Below are 20,284 nucleotides of genomic sequence, written 5' to 3' on the forward strand. Positions count from 1 at the left end.
AAGGTAGGAGGATCTCTCGGACTTAAGAGGTCAAGGCTGCAGTGAGCTGTGATCATACCACTGCACTCTAGCCTGGCAACAGGGTGAGACCCTGTAATAAAATACATCAACAGTGATGTGTTTTGACTTGGTAATATATTTCTGGGCAGACTGTAAGCTTCTCATCCATCCCAGTTTTCCCATTTCCCAGCGTTCCTCCCCTTCTGTTCTTATTGATATCTTCTGTATCTTTTTGGAATATCCATGGCATATATATATATACGCACACATATAAATGTGTGAATATATACGTACTGATATAAGGCATTATTCTAAGAATTTTACTTTTATTTTTTTGAGACAGAGTCTCACCGTGTTGCCCAGGCTGGACTGCAGCAGCTGAGGCTCACTGCAACCTCCGTCTCCCAGGTTCAAGAAATTCTTGTGCCTCAGACTCCCAAGTAGCTGGGATTACAGGTGCCCACCACCACGCCTGGCTAAATTTTGTATTTTTAGTAGAGAAGGGATTTCACTATGTTGGCCAGGCTGGTCTTGAACTCCTGACCTCAGGTGGTCCACCCGCCTCAGCCTCCCAAAGTGCTGGGATTACAGGCGTGAGCCACCACGCCCGGCCTATTCTAAGAATTTTACATGCATTGAATCATGTAATATAGATATTATTATTATTTTTTTTTTTTGAGATTGAGTTTCGTTTTTTGTCCAGGCTGCAATGCAATGGCATGATCTCAGCTCACTGCAACCTCTGCCTCCCCAGTTCAAGCAATTCTCCTGCCTCAGCCTCCCAAGTAGCTGGGATTACAGGCGCCTCCACCATGCCCAGCTAATTTATTGTATTTTCAGTAGAGATGGGGTTTCACCATGTTGGCCAGGCTGGTCTCAAACTGCTGACCTCAGGTGATCCCCTGCCTTGGCCTCCCAAAGTGCTGAGATTACAGGTGTGAGCCACCACGCCCAGCCTGATATAATTTTATACAGCTAATACATTAATATGTTTATTTTATTTTATTTTTTTTTTTTGAGATGGAGTTTTGCTCTTGTTGCCCAGGCTGGAGTGCAATGGCGCAATCTCGGCTCACCACAACCTCCGCCTCCCGGGTTCAAGAGATTCTCCTGCCTCAGCCTCCTGAGTAGCTGGAATTACAGGCATGCGCCACCATGCCCTGCTAATTTTGTATTTTTAGCAGAGATAGGGTTTCTCTGTGTTGGTCAGGCCGGTCTCGAACTCCCGACCTCAGATGATCCGCCCACCTCAGCCTCCCAAAGTGCTGGGATTACAGGCGTGAGCCCCTGCACCCAACCAATATGTCTAAAATAGAAAAATTGTACAGGTCAGGTGCCAATTTTTTTTGTAGCGACAGGGTCTTGCTATGTTGCCCAGGGTGGTCTTGAACTATTGGCTTCAAGTAATCCTCCTGCTTTGGCTTCCCAAAGTGCTGGGATTACAGGCATGAGCTGTCCTGTCCTGCAGGCTCATTTTAACAATCAGCTCTCATGGGAACGAATAGAGCAAGAATTCACTCATTACCCTGAGAAAAGCGCCAAGCTCTTCATGCAGGATGGGCTCCCATGATACAAACACCTCCCACAAGGCCACAGGCCTCCAACATTCTGAATAAATTTTCTTTTTTCTTGAGACAGATTCTCACTCTGTTGCCCAGGCTGCAGTGCAGTGGCGCAATCTCGGCTCACTGCAACCTCCGCCTCCCAAGCTCAAGCGATTCTCTTGCCTCAGCCTCCTGAGTACCTGGGATTACAGGTGCTCGCCACCAAACCTGGCTAATTTTTGTATTTTTGGTAGAAAGGGGATTTCGCCATGTTGGCCAGGCTGGTCTCGAACTCCTGACCACAGGTGATCCACCCACCTTGGCCTCCCAAAGTGCTGAGATTACAGGTGTGAGCCACCGTGCCCAGCCCAGGATCAATTTTCTACATGAGATTTGGAGGGGACAAATAGGCAAACCATATATATATCCTTATTTTTGTGTTTTCTCACCTGTAAGATTGCATCCCCATGCATCATTTTGCATCTTGCCTTTTTCACTTAGGACTCCCTCCTAGAAAGCTTTTCATTTAGGTAAACAGATCTTCCTCATCCTTTTAAAAAGATACAGACACAGTTGCATTATCGAATCTGCCATCGTTCATCTCACCAGTCCCCTATAAGATGGAGTCTTGATCTATTTCCAGTCTGAGAAGTACATTCAGCAGGGGAGTTTTACAAATCAAATAGATTTCCTTCCTCGTTCCCCCCAAAAATGCAGCCTACGTCTTCAAAACAGAAGACTTCAGTCTATTTTGCTTAAGGATGACAAAAGTCACCATCTGTTAATCCAATCTGCATCACGAGGAAAATGCAAATCGTTTCATGAGCATGAAACCTCCTCTTGGGCTACATGAAGGGGAATTCCTGAGGGTCTCTTGCCATGCAGCAGGGAGAGCCTCTGGCTGTGGTGGCTCTTGTTTGCAGACCACAGACATCTCTGGATCCAAGAAGCAGAGGAGGAATGTGTTGAAGGACTTTGAGTAAAAGCAAAATAACCGAGTGCGGTGGTTCATGCCTATAATCCCAGCACTCTTGGGAGGCTGGGGAGGGTGGATCATCCGAGGTCAGGAGTTTGAGACCAGCCTGGCCAACATGGTAAAACTCCATCTCTACTAAAAATACAAAAAAAATTTAGCCGGGCATGGTGGTGCATGCCTGTAACCCCAGCTACTCGGGAGGCTGAGGCAGGAGAATTGCTTGAACCCAGGAGGTAGAGGTTGCAGTGAGCTGAGATCGTGCCATTGCACTCCAGCCTGGGTGACAGAGCGAGACTCTGTCTAAAAAAAAAAAAAAAAAAAAAAAACCCGCAAAGGATGCATGGAAAGGCTACGGAATCAGGCTCAGGAATGTGGCAGGAAGCCAAGAATAGACAGCAGCAAGAATGTTCCTAACGTCAGATGCGGCCACACCCCAGTGGAGAAGCCACCATTGCCACCGCCACCACTGGGCACTGCCCTCCTGACATTGACCAGTGACACCTTTGCCCTTGCAACTGTACTTTAATTTTTCTTTCTTTTTTTAAGACAGAGTCTCACCCCGTTGCCCAGGCTTGAGTGCAGTGGTGCAATCATAGCTCACGGCAGAATCGAACCCATGGGCTAAAGAGATCCTCCTACCTCAGCCTCCCAAGTAGCTGGGACCACAGGTGTACATGACCATGTCCAACTATTCAGTGTTTTTCTAAAAAAAAATTCACAGGGCCAGCTGAGGTGGCTCATGCCTGTAATCTCAGCCCTTTGGGAGGCCGAGGCAGGTGGATCACAAGGTCAGGAGTTTGAGAACAGCCTGGCCAATATGGTGAAACCCTGTCTCTACTAAAAATACAAAAAATTTAGCTAGGGCCGGGCACGGTGGCTCATGCCTGTAATCCCAGCACTTTGGGAGGCCGAGGCAGGCGGATCATGAGGTCAGGAGATTGAGACCATCCTGACTAACACAGAGAAACCCCGTCTCTACTAAAAATACAAAAAATTAGCCGGGCGTGGTGGCGGGCGCCTGTAGTCCCAGTTGCTCAGGAGGCTGAGGCAGGAGAATGGCTTTAACCTGGGAGGCAGAGCTTGCAGTGAGCCGAGATCACACCACTGCACTCCAGCCTGGGCGACACAGCGAGACTCCATCTCAAAAAAAAAAAAAAAGAAAAAAAATTTAGCTGGGCATGGTGGCCAGTGCCTGTAATCCCAGCTACTCAGGAGGCTGAGACAAGAGAATCGCTTGAATTTGGGAGGCGTAGGATGCAGTGAACCAAGATCACGCCATTGCACTCCAGCCTGGGTGACAGAGCAAGACTCTGTCTCAAAAAAAAAAACCAAAAACCAAAAAACATCAATACTAAATTTTGTCAAACACTCTTTTAGCACGTATAAGATGATCGTGCTGATTTTTTTTTTTACTTTGCTAATATGATAAAGGTGCATTAATTTTTTTTAATATTAACCATTCTGGGCTGGGTGCACTGGCTTATGCCCTTATCCCAGCATTTTGGGAAACTGAGGCAGGAAAATTGCTTGAGCCCGGGAGTTCAAGACCAGCCTGGGTAACATGGCAAAACCTTGTCTCTACAAAAAAACACCATGCTGGGCATGGTGGTACACACTTGTAGTCCCCACTACTCAGGAGGCTATGGAGGGAGGATCGCTTGAGGCTGGGAGGTTGAAGCTGTAGTGAGCTGTGATCACACCACTGCACTCCAGCCTAGGAGACCCAGAGAGACTCTGTCTCAAAAAAACAAAAACAAAAACAAAAATCCCATTTTGGCATTTCTAGAATAAACCCCAGCTGTTCACGTTGTATTATTTTTTACTCTACTGCTGGAGTCTGAATGCTAATACAGGCTGGCACACTCCAAAACACAGAGCTCTATTCTGAGCCTAAGGAGGCCACACAAAATGAAGGCTGTGCTACCCGCGCCATAGCCACAAAGAGCACTTGAAACCTGGCTAGTGAGACTGAGAAACCGAATTTTAAATTTTATTATTATTATTATTATCTTGAGACAGTTTCTCTCTTGTTGCCCAGACTGGAGTGCAATGGCGTGATCTCGGCTCACTGACACCTCTGCCTCCTGGGTTCAAGCGATTCTCCCGCCTCAGCCTCCTGAGTAGCTGGGATTACAGGCAGGAGCCACCACGCTCAGCTAATTTTGTATTTTTGGTAGAGACGCGGTTTCTCCATGTTGGTCAGGCTGGCCTCAAACTCCCGACCTCAGGTGATCTGCCCTGCACTACTCCAGCCTGGGCAACAGAGTGAGACCCTGTTGAAAAAAGAAAAAGAAAAAGGAAGCAGAAATGCATTCACAGGCTTTGCTGCTAGGTGGTTATTATTTTTTGTTTGTTTGTTTTTTTGTTTTTTGAGACAGAGTGTCAGGCACTCTGTCGCCCAGGCTGGAATGAAGTGGCGTGATCTCAGGTCACTGGAAACTCTGCCTCCCAGGTTCCAGTAATTCTTCTGCCTCAGCCTCCCGAGTAGCTGGGATTACAGGCGCACACCACCATGCCTGGCTAATTTTTGTATTTTTAGTAGAGACAGGGTTTCACCATGTTGGCCAGGCTGGTCTTGAACTCCTGGCCTCAAGTGGTCCGCCTGCCTCAACCTCACAAAGTGCTGGGATAACAGGCCTGAATCACTGCACCTGGCCAATCACTACTTTATGTCTCCAGAAAATTTTCTTCCTCCCAAAAAGAAACGTTCTACACTTGTATCAACCCCATCCCTTGAGTGTGGGAGGAATGTGTTACTTTCTTCTAACCAATACGGCATGGCAAAGGTGGTGCTTATATGTTGTAGAAGATTTCTTGCTAGCTGACACACCCTAGAGTCTCTCATCGCTGACTTTGAAGGAGCACGCACTGATGAGTTGATGAGTGTTTTAATTTTAATTTTTATTTTTTTGAGACAGAGTCTCGCTCTGTCACCCAGCCTGGAGTGCAGTGGCACAATCTTGGCTCACTGCAAGCTCCGCCTCGCGGGTTCACGCCATTCTCCTGCAGCCTCTCGAGTAGCTACGACTACAGGTGCCGGCCACCACGCCCGGCTAATTTTTTGTATTTTTAATAGAGATGGGGTTTCACCGTGTTAGCCAGGATGGTCTTGATCTCCTGATCTCGTGATCCGCCCGTCTGGGCCTCCCAAAGTACTGGGATTACAGGCGTAAGCCACCGCGCCCGGCTGAATTCCTTTTTTTTTTTTTTTGAGACAGAGTTTCACTCTGTCATCCAGGGGCTGGAGTGCAGTTGCGCGATCTCAGCTCACTCCAACCTCTGCTTCCCAGGCTCAAGCGATTCTCCAGTCTCAGTCTCCCCAGTAGCTGGGACTGCAGGTATGTACCACTAACACCTGGCTAATTTTTGTATTTTTATAGAGACATGGTTTTGCCATGTTGCCAAGGCTGGTCTCCTGAGCTCAAAACGATCTGCCCGCTTTGGCCTTCCAAACTGCTGGGGTTACGGGTATGAGCCACTCTGCCCAGCCCCTGATGAGTTCTAAAGTCACAAGGAAATAAATTCTGCAGCAAGCTGAGTCAATTTGGAAGCAGATCCTTTCCCAGTTGAGCCTCCAGATCAAAACTCAGTGCTGGGTCAGGCGTGGTGGCTCACGCCTATAATCCCAGCACTTTGGGAAGCCAAGGTGTGCAGATCACTTGAGGTCAGGAGTTCAAGACCAGCCTGACCAATGTGGTGAAACCCTGTCTCTACTAAAAATATAAAAATTAGCCAGTTGTGGTGGCATGCACCTGTGATCCCAGCTACTCAGGAGGATGAGGCAGGACAATCGCTTGAACCCGTCAGGCAGAGGTTGCAGTGAGCTGAGATCGGGCTACCGCACTCCAACCTGGGCGACAAGGTGAGACTCCATCTCAAAAAAAAAAAAAAAAAACCCAAAACTCAGTCCTGGCCAATACCTTGATTACAGCCTCACAGAGAACCCAGCTAAACTGTGCCAAGTTCCACAGAAACAGTGAGATAATAAATGCACACACATATAGATATGCATATATATGATATGTGTGTGTGTGTATTTTAAATCCAACGAAATATTCTTTGAGTGGGAACACTGACTATCAAAAAGAGAAGAAGAATTGTAATAGCAACAGTAAGGTTATGAGAAGAACATCTTTAGAGATGAAAAAGAGGAAAAGAAGAATTGACAGCCGGGCACGGTGGCTTACTCTTGTAATCCCAGCACTTTGGGAGGCTGAGGCAGGCGGATCACCTGAGGTCAGGAGTTCGAGACCAGCCTGGCTAACATGGTGAAACCCTATCTCTACCAAAAATATGAAATTAGCTGGGCGTGGTGGCCCATGACTGTAATCCCAGCTGCTCGGGAGGCTGAGGCAGGAGAATCACTTGAACCCAGGAGGCAGAGGTTGCAGTGAACAGAGATCGCACCACTGCACTCCAGCCTGGGTGACAGAGTGAGACTCCATCTAAAAAAAAAAAAAAAGAAGAATTGACATGAGATTAAAAACAAAACAAAACAAAACAAAACCAACCTCTCTGTTGTTAGAGGACAGTCCTAGAAATGTAGCCAGGTGGCCGGGCGCAGTGGCTCATGCCTGTAATCCCAGCACTTTGGGAGGCTGAGGTGGGCGCATCACCTGAGGTCGGGAGTTCAAGACCAGCCTGACCAACATGGTGAAAGCCTCACCTCTACTAAAAATACAAAAAAACCAAAAAACAACAAAAAAAAAACCAGGCGTGGTGGCGGGCACCTATAATCCCAGCTACTCCGGAGGCTGAGGCAGGAGAATCGCTTCAACCTGGGAGGCAGAAGTTGCAATGAGCCAAGATCACATCATTGCACTCCAGCCTGGATGACAAAAGCGAGACTCCGTCTCAAAAAAAAGAAAAGAAAAAACGCACACATTGGTGGTGTCAGACGTGTTGGGAGTGGAAACCAGTTCGTAATCTTTATCCCAAGGGAACTCTCCCCCTAAAACCTCTATTACAGAGAATGCTATGATGCCATGTGGTAGATCGGATGGCCACTCTGTGGCTCTGGATCAGCCTCTTTCCCTGGCGTCCTCAGGGCTTGCTCCATGAGCTCAGGAACAAAGTGGCCGAGGTGGACGACAACAGCTACGTCACCGATGAATGCCTACCTAGCTGGCAGTAGCAAGTGCTGAGCCCCCAGTGTGGTAGTTTCCAAGGAAGATCAGAGAGCCAAATACCTGGGCGTGTGAGGATTACACTGGGGCCCTTTCATCCTGGACTGGGCAGTGAGTTTCCTCCCTCGAATAAACAACTCTGGGCTTGTTATTTGCTTTTCTTGCCCTTTGCACTTCTGCCAACAGCAGCATCTGTGTCTGCACTGAATGGCCCTATTCACCCTCCTGTTACCCCGCACAGTATTGCTTCTGATCAAGGAGCTCCACATATTAGGAAGTCAGTGGGGGGCAGCGCATGTAGCCCGTTACCCCAAAGCAGCCAGCCTCATGGAACAGAGGCACAGCCTGTTTGAGACTGGGTTACAGGGCCAGTTTGGAGTCATCATCTTTGGGGTCAGGGGTGCTGCTTACGGCACGGGTAACCACTCTGAACCAGGGGCACATCCCAGATGATCCCAGATTACAGAGACCTGGGAACTCAAGAGTGCCATTTCTTTCTTTTATTTTTCTTTCTTTCTTTCTTTTTCTTTTCTTTTTTCTTTTCTTTTTTTTTTTTTTTTTTGAGACAGAGTTTCACTCTTGTTGCCCAGGCTGAAGGGCAATGGTGTGATCTCTGCTCACCACAACCTCTGCCTCCTGGGTTCAAGCGATTCTCCTGCCTCAGCCTCCCAAGTAGCTGGGATTACAGGCGCCTGCCACCACGTCCGGCTAATTTTTTATATTTTTAGTAGAGACAGGATTTCACCATGTTGGAGAGGCTGGTCTCGAACTCCTGACTTCAGGTGATCCACCCACCTGGGCCTCCCAATGTGCTGGAATCAGAGACATGAGCTGCTGCATCAGCCAAGAGTGCCATTTCTTAGGACCACACCCGATGACTCACTCTTCAAATTTTTGTTTTGTTGTTATTTTTTGCTTTGAGACAGTTTTGCTCAGTCACCCATGGTGGAGTGCAGTGGCACAATCTTGGCTCACTGCAACCTCCACCTCCCCAGTTCAAGCCATTCTCCTGCCTCAGCCTCCTGAGTAGCTGGGACTACAGGAGGCGCCATCAGGCTTCATTTTTTTGTATTTGTAATGGAGATGGGGTTTCATCATGTTGGCCACGCTGGTCTCAAACTCCCCACCTCAGGGGTGATCTGCCGGCCTTGGCCTCCCAAAGTGCTTAGGATGACAGAGGTGAGCCACTGCGACCGACCTTCACTCTTCAAATGTTTGCTTCCTGTTCCTGCTACCCTGAAGCCCGACGTTGAGGGGCCCTAGTGTCTACAGGGGAACCGCTGCCACCACAAGGAATAATACAGTAAGTTGTGTAAGTGGAGACCACCTCTGGGCCGTTTGGGGTACCTCGAGTGTGTCACTATGGGGTCAGGCAGTGACTGATTTAGGCAGGAAGGGAGAAAGATTTACTGCTACACTTGGGGCCAAGGAGGCCTGTGAGTGGAACCTAGAGGCGTCCCAGGGGAGTCTCCAGCTAACACCATGTCCCGACTCCCTATCCGTCCATAGCGCTCCCTCCTGGGACAAGGCCTGATCTGGACGCATTGAGACCTCCCTCCCCTGTGCAGGGCCCAGAATGACAGAGAGGGTCTTTACCTTCCTCTGCCCAACCCCCTCTCCACTCCTGCAGACCCCCCCCTTCCTGCAGTTCCCCCTCCGGCCCCTCCCCGCTCCGTAGGACACGTAGACCCGGATCCTCAGCTCCCGGACCCCTTCCTACTGCTCCCTTCGCCACTCGCGCGGCTTCCACTCCTGGTCTCGGCCTCAAAGCCTCTTCAGCTGTCGGCCCTGGAAGGTGCCCAGCGGCGGCAGCGCCAGACGCGCCCCGTTAGCTCAGCGTCGCTGAGCAGCCGCAGCCGCAGCCGCCACCAGGCCCCGCCCAGTGGCCGCCGCCAGCCAGGCCGCGCCCGGGACAACTGCAGAGCGCGGTGAGTGAGCGCGGCCAGAGGGAGGGACTCAGGCGTCCCGGGTCCCCGCCCTGCCCCTCCCCGGGGGCCCGACATCCCGACTCTCAGCTCCCTCTTTTTCTTTTGGCTCCGGCAGTGCGTTTTAGGGCCGCAGAGTCGCCTTTTAAAAACGCACCCGGCAGCCATTCCCTGCCCCGGGGACTTCGGGCCCACCAGCCCCTTGGATCCCTTCCCCTCTTGCAGGATCCAGGAATCCAGAGCCCCCAGCCCCAGCTCCAGCCCCATCCTCATTAAAATTCTGAGTCCCTCCCTCCATCCAGGAGTCAGGAATGTAGGCCAAAAATATATCTGCCTTCCAGACCCAGGCGGCTAGGCTTGCAACACCTGCTCTGAAAATCCAAGAGTCTGAGCTTTAATGGTTCTATTATTATTATTATTTACTTATTTTTAATAGAGCAGGGTCTCCCCCATGTTGCCCAGGCTGGTCTTGAACTCCTGGGCTCAAGGGATCCTCCCTCCTCAGCCTCCCGAAGTGCTGGGATTACAGGCGTGACCCACCGCGCCGGGGCCTGATTGTTCTTTTGAGTCAAGAATCTCGGCCTCAACCTAGGCATCCTGTGGAGCCCAGGAATCCGGGCCCCCAACTCCTACCGCGCTAGCTCCCGGGAATTTTGCCCCCAACACACCCCACCCCTATCCACTGTGATATCTGAGACCCGCGTCCAGCCGAGTCCCTTACCCTGCGGCGCCCGGTGCCAATGGGTACTAGGGGAGCATTTTGCTACCCCTTCAAGATCCTTAAATACAGGAATCTAGCCTCTGTTTCTTGGGGAGACCCAGCAGTCAGGGATTGTAGCCCAGAACCACCTAAGGCCCAGGAATACTGCTCTCAATTCTGCTGTCCCTCAGGGCTCCAAGAGACAGAGATCCTAGCCCACAAACCCCATTAAACTGAGGGGCCTGGTCCCCCAATCCGCTGCGACCCAGGTGTCTAAGCTTTCATCCAGCAAGGCAGGGGTGGGGGCGGAATAGACCAGGAAGGAGGGGGCAGGAAGGGAGCGGGAGAAAGGAGTGGGGTGAGACGGGGGTGGGGACCTGAGCTGGGGGGCTCTGTACTAAACAAACCCTAAACATGCGGGTTTCTATGGTAACGGTGTTCCCTGGCCTACCCTGGAGACTCCTCTAGGGCTGTGTCGAGGAGGGCAGCCCCCAGGAGTCTCCACGCCGCCAGCTGTTGTGTCTTCCTGTTTTGTCACCACGGCAACGGTGACCTCAGCTCTCCACCCTGCTCACTGGGGTGGGGCCGGAGCGCCGCGTTACTTTTTACCCGGGGGGCGTGGTCCGCTCTTGGCCCCGCCTCAGGGCGGAGCTGGGATAGCCCAGGCTCGGGGAAGTCCCAGTCCACCGCCCTGGCCTGAGCTGCGCCCCGCCCCGGCCCCGCCCCCGTCCCGCCCGCCCTGGCTCCCCAGCCCGCCAACCCCACCCAGCCCTCAGACCCTTCCAGCTGCAGCTGTCGTCTTTGCTTCAGCCTCAGCCGCCACTGGTTGCCTGAGGTGAGGTTGTGGGGACCCCAGAGGGCGTGAGCAACAGTCTAGGGTCCTTATGGCCAGAGGGAGGAATGGACTGTCTCAGAATATCTGGGTCCCTAGAAAGACTAGGGCTGGGCCAGGATTTTTGGGGTTCTGCAGAGAGGGCTGAGGACCCGGACTGTGGAGGTCATACGTCTGGAAGAGTGGGGAAGGGGACCTGGACTCCTGGGTCTGAGGGAGGAAGGGCTGGGGGTCTGGACTCCTGGGTCTGAGGGAGGAGGGGCTGGGGGTCTGGACTCCTGGGTCTGAGGGAGGAGGGGCTGGGGGTCTGGACTCCTGGGTCAGAGGGAGAAGGGGCTGGGGGTCTGGACTCCTGGGTCAGAGGGAGAAGGGGCTGGGGGTCTGGACTCCTGGGTCAGAGGGAGGAGGGGCTGGGGGTCTGGACTCCTGGGTCCGAGGGAGGAAGGGCTGGGGGCCTGGACTCCTGGGATGAGGGAGGAGGGGCTGGGGGCCTGGACTCCTGGGTCTGAGGGAGGAGGGGCTGGGGGCCTGGATTCCTGGGTCTGAGGGAGGAGGGGCTGGGGATCTGGACTCCTGAATCTGAGAGAGGAGGGGCTGGGGGCCTGGACTCCTGGGATGAGGGAGGAGGGGCTGGGGATCTGGACTCCTAGGTCTGAGGGAGGAGGGGCTGGGGATCTGGACTCCTGGGTCTGAGGGAGGAGGGGCTGGGGGCCTGGACTCCTGGGATGAGGGAGGAGGGGCTGGGTCTGCGGGAGTAGAGAGATGGGGACTCGTAGGTGCCCTAGTTGGAGGCTGGAATCTGGTACGTGGAGGTCCTTTAGGAAGGGAACAGCTTGGGTTTAGGAGTCCTGGGTTTGGGAATGAGAATGGAAGGAATTCAGAATTACTGACCCCTCCCCATCCAGGGGACAGACAGAATCGGAACTTTGGGCTCCTGAAAGGCCGAGGGAGGGGTGTTAAGATCCAGCCCCGTGCTCCCAAAGTGCAGAAGGAGCTGGGAAAGGAGGAGAGGACAGGGCTGCGTCCCGCATCTCTGGGTGCCGAGAGCCGAGGCTGGGGTTCTGGGGCCCGATTCTGAGCGTGAGCGATAGGTGTGGCGTCTGAAGTGGACGAGGGAGGACACTGAGGGGCTGGGTGTGGCCCGGGGAGTCCGGTGCTCAGCAAGGAATCCCGGAGGCCTGTTTCCACACCCTCCAGGCTCTGGCTGCGCATTCCTGAGCTCTGATCTCGGACGACTGCTGGAGGCCCTAAGGGCGGGGTGGACCCCTCCCCTCCCCTCCCCTCGGCGAGCCCCCTCCGCGGCTAGCCCACCTTCCGCGGGAGACTGAATGAGTGACGCCCTCGCTCGTCCTCCTCTCCTGCTTGGGACGGGGCAGTAGCCCGCCTTCTAGAGCACGGGACGCTGGGCCAGTCCCGATTTCCTTCTCCTTCCCGGGTCCTGGGGGGTCGTGAGGGCGAGGAGGTGCTCCCGCAAGCCCCGAAGCCCCCGCAAGCCCCGAATGCTCCCAGGTGCTCCCGCAAGCCCCGAATGGCGATCAGGGAGACCGTGGGAGGCGTGTCTGGGCCTCGGGCCTGACTCCAGCACCGCGTGCAGTTTCCAGCCCGGAGCCTGAGTCCCGGGTCCCTGCCCACTCCGGTCTTAGAGATGCTCTCGGAGGGCTCTCAGCCCATGTTTATAGGGATCCAGAAATACGGGCCTCCACTCCTCTCCTACTAGGGCCTGGGAGTCGGGGTCCCCACCCCCCGGAAATCCGGGAGAGGGCGGGCAGCCCCGGAGGCGGGCGGGGGTCTGGGCACCGCCTCCTGGTCCCTGACACATTCCAGATGGCTGGGCCGACTCGAAGCCCTTATAAGGCGCGGAGACTCCGGCTCTGGCTGGGCCTTCCGCCCCCGCAGCCGCCGCCCAGGGTTCTCTAACCACCGCCGCCTGCACCCCAGTCCCCCCGCCCCCGCGGGGTTAAGATCACACCCGCGCCCACGCCGGCCCGCGGGGCGTGCACTTTCGCTGGCTTCCATCGGCCGCAGCCCAGTTTACTGAACGGGAGGGGAAGGGGGCGGGGCTCGCCCGGGGTCACAGCCAGGCCCCTGCTGGGCTCCACGCCACGTTCCTGTCCCCGCGGGGCAGCGGATCTCGGGAGGGAGGAGCCTGTCCAAACGGACGCTAACGGCCTCCCTCCTCCTCAGGTGCTCTTACAGCCTGTTCCAGGTGTGGCTTAATCCGTCTCCACCACCAGATCTTTCTCCGTGGGTTCCTCTGCTAAGACCGCTGGTGAGTGGGCAGTGGGCTTGGACTCCTGGGTCTGAGGGAGGAAGGATTGGGTTCTGGACTCCTAGATCCTGGGAGAAAGACCAGGAAGCTTGGGCTCCAAGGAATAGGGCCCCAGACACTGAGATATCTGAGGAAGAAGCATGGCCAGGCCCTGGCTCCCTTGTCTCGGGGAGCTGCTGTGCTGGGACTGCCGGGAAGAAGTTAAGACCTGTGCTACTGCCCTGCAATGTGCCTGAATCTGAAAGGAGGAAGTTACTTTCCTGTGGGCTAGGAGAGGTCAACTTGGGTTTAGTGGTGTGGCTGCAATGAGACAGTTTACACCCTGAGGAAAGAACTGGGCACCTGGTTTCTAAGAGGACTGGCACTTGATTCCTGGGGGCCGTTAGGACAAGGAGGTGAAAGCTGTAGATTTTGCAAGGACAAAAGAAGCAAGTTGGTTTTCTGGAGTCTGGGGCATCTGGGATCCTTCAGGCTGAGGGCCCAGGGCCAGAGGTCTGACCCCTTATGACAGGACTGTGATGGCCAGGCGCAGTGGCTCATGCCTGTAATCCCATCACTTTGGGAGGCCAAGGCGGGCGGATCACTTGAGGTCAGGAGTTTGAGACCAGCTTGGCCAACATGGCGAAACCCCTTCTCTACTAAAAATACAAAAATTAGCCGGGCTTGGTGGCGGAAGCCTGTAATCCCAGCTACTCAGGAGGCTGAGGCAGGAGAATCGCTTGAATCAGGAGGCGGAGGTTGCAGTGAGTCCAGATTGCACCATTGCACTGCATCCTGGGTGACAGAGCGACTCCGTTTAAAAAAAAAAAAAGTAAAACAAACAAACAGGATTGTGAGGCCTAGAGAGTTCAGTGGAAGGGCCTGGGGTTCCTACTGGACAGTTGGAAATCTGGGGAGCTGAATTTCCCAGAAGCTGGGGGACCAGCTGGCTGGGTTTTGGGGAGAGAAGGTGGAGGCGGATGGACTCAGTGTGCGGGAGTGGGGAGGGGGAGGCTGAAACCAAACTTTTTGGGTTATAGTACTCCAGTCCTAAATTCCGGGTGGGAGTTAGACTGAGAGTGAAGGTCCTAATCTCCAAGGTTGGGGGTGGGGAGAGGAGGGGGCCACTGAGAGTTTAGGCTCCTTGCCAGAAGGGAGGGGAAATCTCTTGGTTTTCCGCGGCTGGGATCTCTATGAGAAGATATCCTTTATTGGGAGGTCGGAGCTCTTATTAGATGTGGGTCCCTGAGAATGGAAGCCTGGGGAGGTTGGGCCGTTTAGAGGCTGGAAATGTCTAGGTCACCGTTGGATAGAAGAAGGAAGTCTGCTCACAGGGTCTGGGGTGCAGAGCTCTGAATACTGAAAGAAAAGGAAGTTGAGAGATGGGGTTTTCAGAGTTCGTGGAAGACAAACGTTTTGTCCTGACTCTTGGGTTGTGGCAGGAGGCAGAAGGAGGACGCTTTATTATTATTATTATTATTTTAATTTATTTTTATTATTTTATTTTATTTTTTTGAGATGGAGTTTCACTCATGTCGCCCGGGCTGGAGTGCAGTGGTACGATCTCGGCTCACTGCAACCTCCGCCTCCCGGGTTCAAGTGATTCTCCTGCCTCAGTCTCCCGAGTAACTGGGATTGCAGGTGCATGCCACCATGCCCAGATAATTTTTGCATTTTTGGTAGAGACCGAGTGTCACCATGTTGGCCAGGCTGGTCTCCAACTCCTGACCTCAAGTGATCCACCTACCTTGGCCTCCCAAAGTGCTGGGATTACAGGCATGAGCAACCACACCCAGCCTATTTGTAATTTTAATTTTTTTTTTTTTTTTTTTTTTGAGTCGGGGTTGTTCCCGGCTGCACTGCCCAGGCTGGAGTGCAGTGGTGCAGTCTCGGCTCACTGCAACCTCCACCTCCTGGGTTCAAGTAATTCTCCTGCCTCAGTCTCCCAAGTAGCTGGGATTGCAGGTGCCCACCACCACACCCAGCTCATTTTTGTATTTTTAGTACAGGATTTCACCACATTGGCCAGGCTGGTCTTGAACTCCTGGCCTTAAGTGATCCACCTACCTTGGCCTCCCAAAGTGCTGGGATTACAGGCATGAGCCACCGCACCATATTATTATTTCTTTTTTTAAGGCAGAATCTGGCTCTGTTCCCCAGGCTGTTCCCCAGGTTGGAGTGCAGTGGTGCGATCTCGGCTCACTGCAACCTCCGCCTCCCGGGTTCAAGTGATTCTCCTGCCTCAGTCTCCCGAGTAACTGGGATTGCAGGTGCATGCCACCATGCCCAGATAATTTTTGCATTTTTGGTAGAGACTGAGTGTCACTATGTTGGCCAGGCTGGTCTCCAACTCCTGACCTCAAGTAATTCACCTCCCTTGGCCTCCCAAAGTGCTGGGATTACAGGCATGAGCAACCACACCCAGCCTATTTGTAATTTTAATTTTTTTTTTTTTTTTGAGACGGAGTCTCGCTGTATCACCCAGGCTGGAGTGCAGTGGCGCAATCTCGGCTCACTGCAAGCTCCACCTCCCGGGTTTACACCATTCTCCCGCCTCAGCCTCCGAGTAGCGGGGACTACAGGCGCCCGCCACCTCGCCCGGCTAGTTTTTTGTATTTTTAGTAGAGACGGGGTTTCACCATGTTAGCCAGGATGGTCTCGATCTCCTGACCTCATGATCCGCCTGCCTCGGCCTCCCAAAGTGCTGGGATTACAGGCTTGAGCCACCGTGCCCGGCAATTTTTTTTTTTTGAGTCAGGGTCTCACTGTCCCCGGCTGCACTGCCCAGGCTGGAGTGCAGTGGTGCATTACAGCTCACTGCAGCCTCGACCTCCCAGGCTCAAGCACTCCTCCCACCTCAGCATCCCGAGTAGCTGGGACCACATGTACACACCACCACACCCAGCTACTTTTTAATTTTTTTTTTTTTTTTTTTTGGTAAATGAGGTCTCCTTAGGTTGCCCAGGCTGGTCTCCAACACCTGGGCTCAAGCAATCCTCCTGCCTCAGCCTCCTGGAGTGCTGGGATTACAGGCATGAGCCACTCCCATGCCTGGCCAGAGGGATGGTGCTGTAGAGTACAGAGTGCTAAATGGCTGAGTTACTGAGTCCCTGGGGGAAGAAGGGAAAGAGGGAAGCCTGGTATCTGGAGTGGGAAGCAAACAGTGTAGTTGTACAGTAGTTAGGTCTCGAAAGAGAGAAGAATCTCTTGGGAAGGAGGAAAATAGGTGCCTGGACTCCTGCGTTCTGATACGGGTAGGGGAGGAGTGAGTCTAGAGCTGGAGGGGACAGGCTCATCCCTGTATGCGGAGGACAGTCCCCATTTGAAAACCCAAGGCTGGGCGCAGTGGCTCATGCCTGTAATCCCAGCACTTTGGGAGGCCAAGGCCAACGGATCACCTGTGGTCAGGAGTTCGAGACCAGCCTGGCCAACAGGGCAAAACCCTGTCTCTACTAAAAATAAAAATTAGCTGGGCGTGGTGGCACGCATCTGTAATCTCAGCTACTCGGGAGGCTGAGTCAGGAGAATCACTTGAACCTGAGTAGCGGAGGTTGTAGTGAGCCGAGATTGTGCCACTGCACTCCAGCCTGGGCCACAGAGCAAGACTCTGTCTCAAAAGAAAAAAGAAGAGAAAGGGAAACAAGAAAGAAAACCGGAAGCCCCACATCTTGGGAACTCCCTAACTAGAGCTCATATTCATTTGTCCCTGCGGTAGGCAATGGCTAAGGGACCTGGATTCCTATGTTTGTGACCTTGTAAGGACACTGTCTTTCCCCTTTTTGCAGCCATGCCAGTGACGGTCACCCGCACCACCATCACGACCACCACGACGTCGTCCTCGGGCCTGGGGTCCCCCACGATCGTGGGGTCCCCTCGGGCCCTGACACAGCCCCTGGGTCTCCTTCGCCTGCTGCAGCTGGTGTCTACCTGCGTGGCCTTCTCACTGGTGGCTAGCGTTGGCGCCTGGACGGGGTCCATGGGCAACTGGTCTATGTTCACCTGGTGCTTCTGCTTCTCCGTGACCCTGATCATCCTCATCGTGGAGCTGTGCGGGCTCCAGGCCCGCTTCCCCCTGTCTTGGCGCAACTTCCCCATCACCTTCGCCTGCTACGCGGCCCTCTTCTGCCTCTCCGCCTCCATCATCTACCCCACCACCTACGTCCAGTTCCTGTCCCACGGCCGTTCCCGGGACCACGCCATCGCCGCCACCTTCTTCTCCTGCATCGCTTGTGTGGCTTATGCCACCGAAGTGGCCTGGACCCGGGCCCGGCCCGGCGAGATCACTGGCTACATGGCCACCGTGCCCGGGCTGCTGAAGGTGCTGGAGACCTTCGTGGCCTGCATCATCTTCGCGTTCATCAGTGACATCAACCTGTACCAGCACCAGCCGGCCCTGGAGTGGTGCGTGGCGGTGTACGCCATCTGCTTCATCCTAGCGGCCATCGCCATCCTGCTGAACCTGGGGGAGTGCACCAATGTACTGCCCATCCCCTTCCCCAGCTTCCTGTCGGGGCTGGCCTTGCTGTCTGTCCTCCTCTATGCCACTGCCCTTGTTCTCTGGCCCCTCTACCAGTTCGATGAGAAGTATGGCGGCCAGCCTCGGCGCTCAAGAGATGTAAGCTGCAGCCACAGCCATACCTACTATGTGTGTGGCTGGGACCGCCGACTGGCTGTGGCCATCTTGACAGCCATCAACCTACTGGCGTATGTGGCTGACCTGGTGCACTCTGCCCGCCTGGTTTTTGTTAAGGTCTAAGACTCTCCCAAGAGGCTCCCATTCCCTCTCCAACCTCTTCGTTCTTCTTGCCCGAGTTTTCTTTATGGAGTACTTCTTGCCTCTGCCTTTCCTATGTTTTCCTCTTCCTGTCTCCCCTCCCACCTTTTTCTTTCCTTCCCAGTTCCTTGCACTCTAGTTCTTGGATGCATCTTCTTCCTTCCCTTTCCTCTTGCTGTTTCCTTCCTGTGTTGTTCTGTTGCCCACATCCTGTTTTCACCCCTGAGCTGTTTCTCTTTTTCTTTTCTTTTTTTTAAGACAGAGTCTCACTCTGTGGCCCAGGCTGGAGTGCAGTGGTTGAATCTTGGCTCACTGCAACCCCCGCCTCCCGGGTTCAAGCAATTCTCCTGCCTCAGCCTCCCAAGTAGCTGGGAGGACAGGTGTGAGCTGCCGCACCCAGCCTGTTTCTCTTTTTCCACTCTGTTTTTTTTAAAATCTCTTTTCTGGGTTTCCTGTTGGCTTTCTTAACTGCCTGTTTCCCAACCACCTTCTCCTATGTCCTTGGGAGCCCTGAGACTTCTTTCTCTTCCTGCCTCCACCCACCTCCAAAGGTGCTGAGCTCACACATCCACACCCCTTGCAGCCGTCCATGCCACAGCTCCCCAAGGGGCCCCATTGCCAAAGCATGCCTGCCCGCCCTCGCTGTGCCTTAGTCAGTGTGTACGCGTGTGTGTGTGTGTGTGTGTTTGGGGGGTGAGGGGTGGGTAGCTGGTGATTGTGTCCCCTTTCTCCCAGTGGAGGAAGATGTGCAGTGGACTTCCCCTTTAAATTAAAAAAATATATATATACATATATATGTGTGTATATATATTTTTTATATATATATATATTTGGAGGTCAGTAATTTCCAATGGGCAGGAGGCTTTAAGCACAGACCCTGGGTCCCTAGGCCCTGCCTGGCACTCAGTCTTGCCAGAGATCGGCTCCAGAATTTTTGCCAGGCTTACAAAACACCCATTGCCTAGAGGCCGCCTTAAAGGAAGCAGGGGCTGGATGCCTTTCATCCCAACTATTCTCTGTGGTATCAAAAAAAAAAATTCAGGGCCGGTCGTGGTAGCTCACGCCTGTAATCCCAGCACTTTGGGAGGCCAAGGCAGGCAATCACCTGAGGTCAGGAGTTCAAGACCAGCCTGGCCAATACGGTGAAACCACGTCTCTGCTAAAAATACAAAAATTAGCCAGGCGTGGTGGCACGCGCCTGTAATCCCAGCTACTTGGGGGACCGAGACAGGAGAATCCCTTCAATCCGGGAGGTGGAGGTTGCCGTAAGTCTAAGATGGCGCCACTGCGCTCCAGCCTGGGCGACAGAGCGAGACTCCATCTCAAAAAAAAAATAAAAAAAAAGGAGTCGGACAAAGAACCACAGGATGTTGAAGACAACTGTCTGAAGTATTTGTGAGGGACAGGGATGTGGCCCTCTGTGTTAAAAATAACGTGTCCTGCTTTGGCAAAGAGAAGAACACGGCCACTGCCCGCTTTCAAGGCAAGATCAGCCTTTTTTGTTTTGTTTTTCTTTCTTTTTCCTGGTCATGAGGACGAAAATTACTGAGTAGCCCTTAAAGAGGGAAGTTTCTTTTCAGCTGTTCTCTTTTGCCTGTAGGTGGGAGGGTGCGGATTGCTGCCGTCCTAGCTAGAGGAATGGCTTTGCTTGAATGTGTAGCGCACACGCATGGGTGTTTCTGTGTGCTAGTTGCTTCTTGCTGCTGCTTCCTGCTTGTCTGGGACTCACATGCATAACGTGAGATATATATATATATAAATGTATAAATATATATTTTATTTTTTTTTAATTCCCTGGAGCTTTTGGTTCCAATCAGTTCCTGTTGTTAGTCATAGAAGCCTTGTCCCTTCCCCCATTCCCGTATCCATCATGTTCTTTTTCCTTTAACTATCAATATAAAGATAAAAGAAGGACTTGTACTTTATTAATGGGGAGGGCGGCCAAGCACGGTGGCTCATGCCTGTAATCCCAGCACTTTGGGAGCCCAAGGCAGGCGGATTACTTGAGGTCAGGAGTTTGAGACCAACCTGGCCAACATGGTGAAATCCTGTCTCTACAAAAAAAAAAAAAAAAAAAAAAAAAAAAAGGGGGGGAGGGCTCTTGGAGAAGGGCAAGGGTCAGATTCTTGGGCCTAGTGGGAGAATGGGGTTGGGGGCCA

The 20,284-nt window shown here is 53.1% G+C and overlaps 1 protein-coding gene across 2 annotated transcripts; it reads left to right on the plus strand.

The window, feature by feature from the left end:
* The first annotated feature begins 9,383 nt into the window (after positions 1 to 9,383).
* Positions 9,384 to 20,036, plus strand: LOC105497022 (myeloid associated differentiation marker). 2 transcript variants are annotated; one of them, XM_011767690.3, is made up of 3 exons: positions 9,384 to 9,574; positions 13,288 to 13,372; positions 17,137 to 20,036. In XM_011767690.3, exon 3 carries the CDS (start codon positions 17,139 to 17,141, stop codon positions 18,105 to 18,107), a length of 969 nt encoding a protein of 322 aa, XP_011765992.1. In that variant the 5' UTR covers positions 9,384 to 9,574; positions 13,288 to 13,372; positions 17,137 to 17,138; the 3' UTR covers positions 18,108 to 20,036. The 2 variants fall into 2 exon arrangements, with proteins under 2 accessions (XP_011765992.1, XP_011765990.1); XM_011767688.2 differs by lacking the exon at positions 9,384 to 9,574 and adding an exon at positions 10,966 to 11,106.
* Positions 20,037 to 20,284: the final 248 nt, after the last annotated feature.

The sequence above is a fragment of the Macaca nemestrina genome, chromosome 20 (assembly GCF_043159975.1).
Source record: "Macaca nemestrina isolate mMacNem1 chromosome 20, mMacNem.hap1, whole genome shotgun sequence".
Classification (NCBI taxonomy): Eukaryota; Metazoa; Chordata; class Mammalia; order Primates; family Cercopithecidae; genus Macaca; species Macaca nemestrina.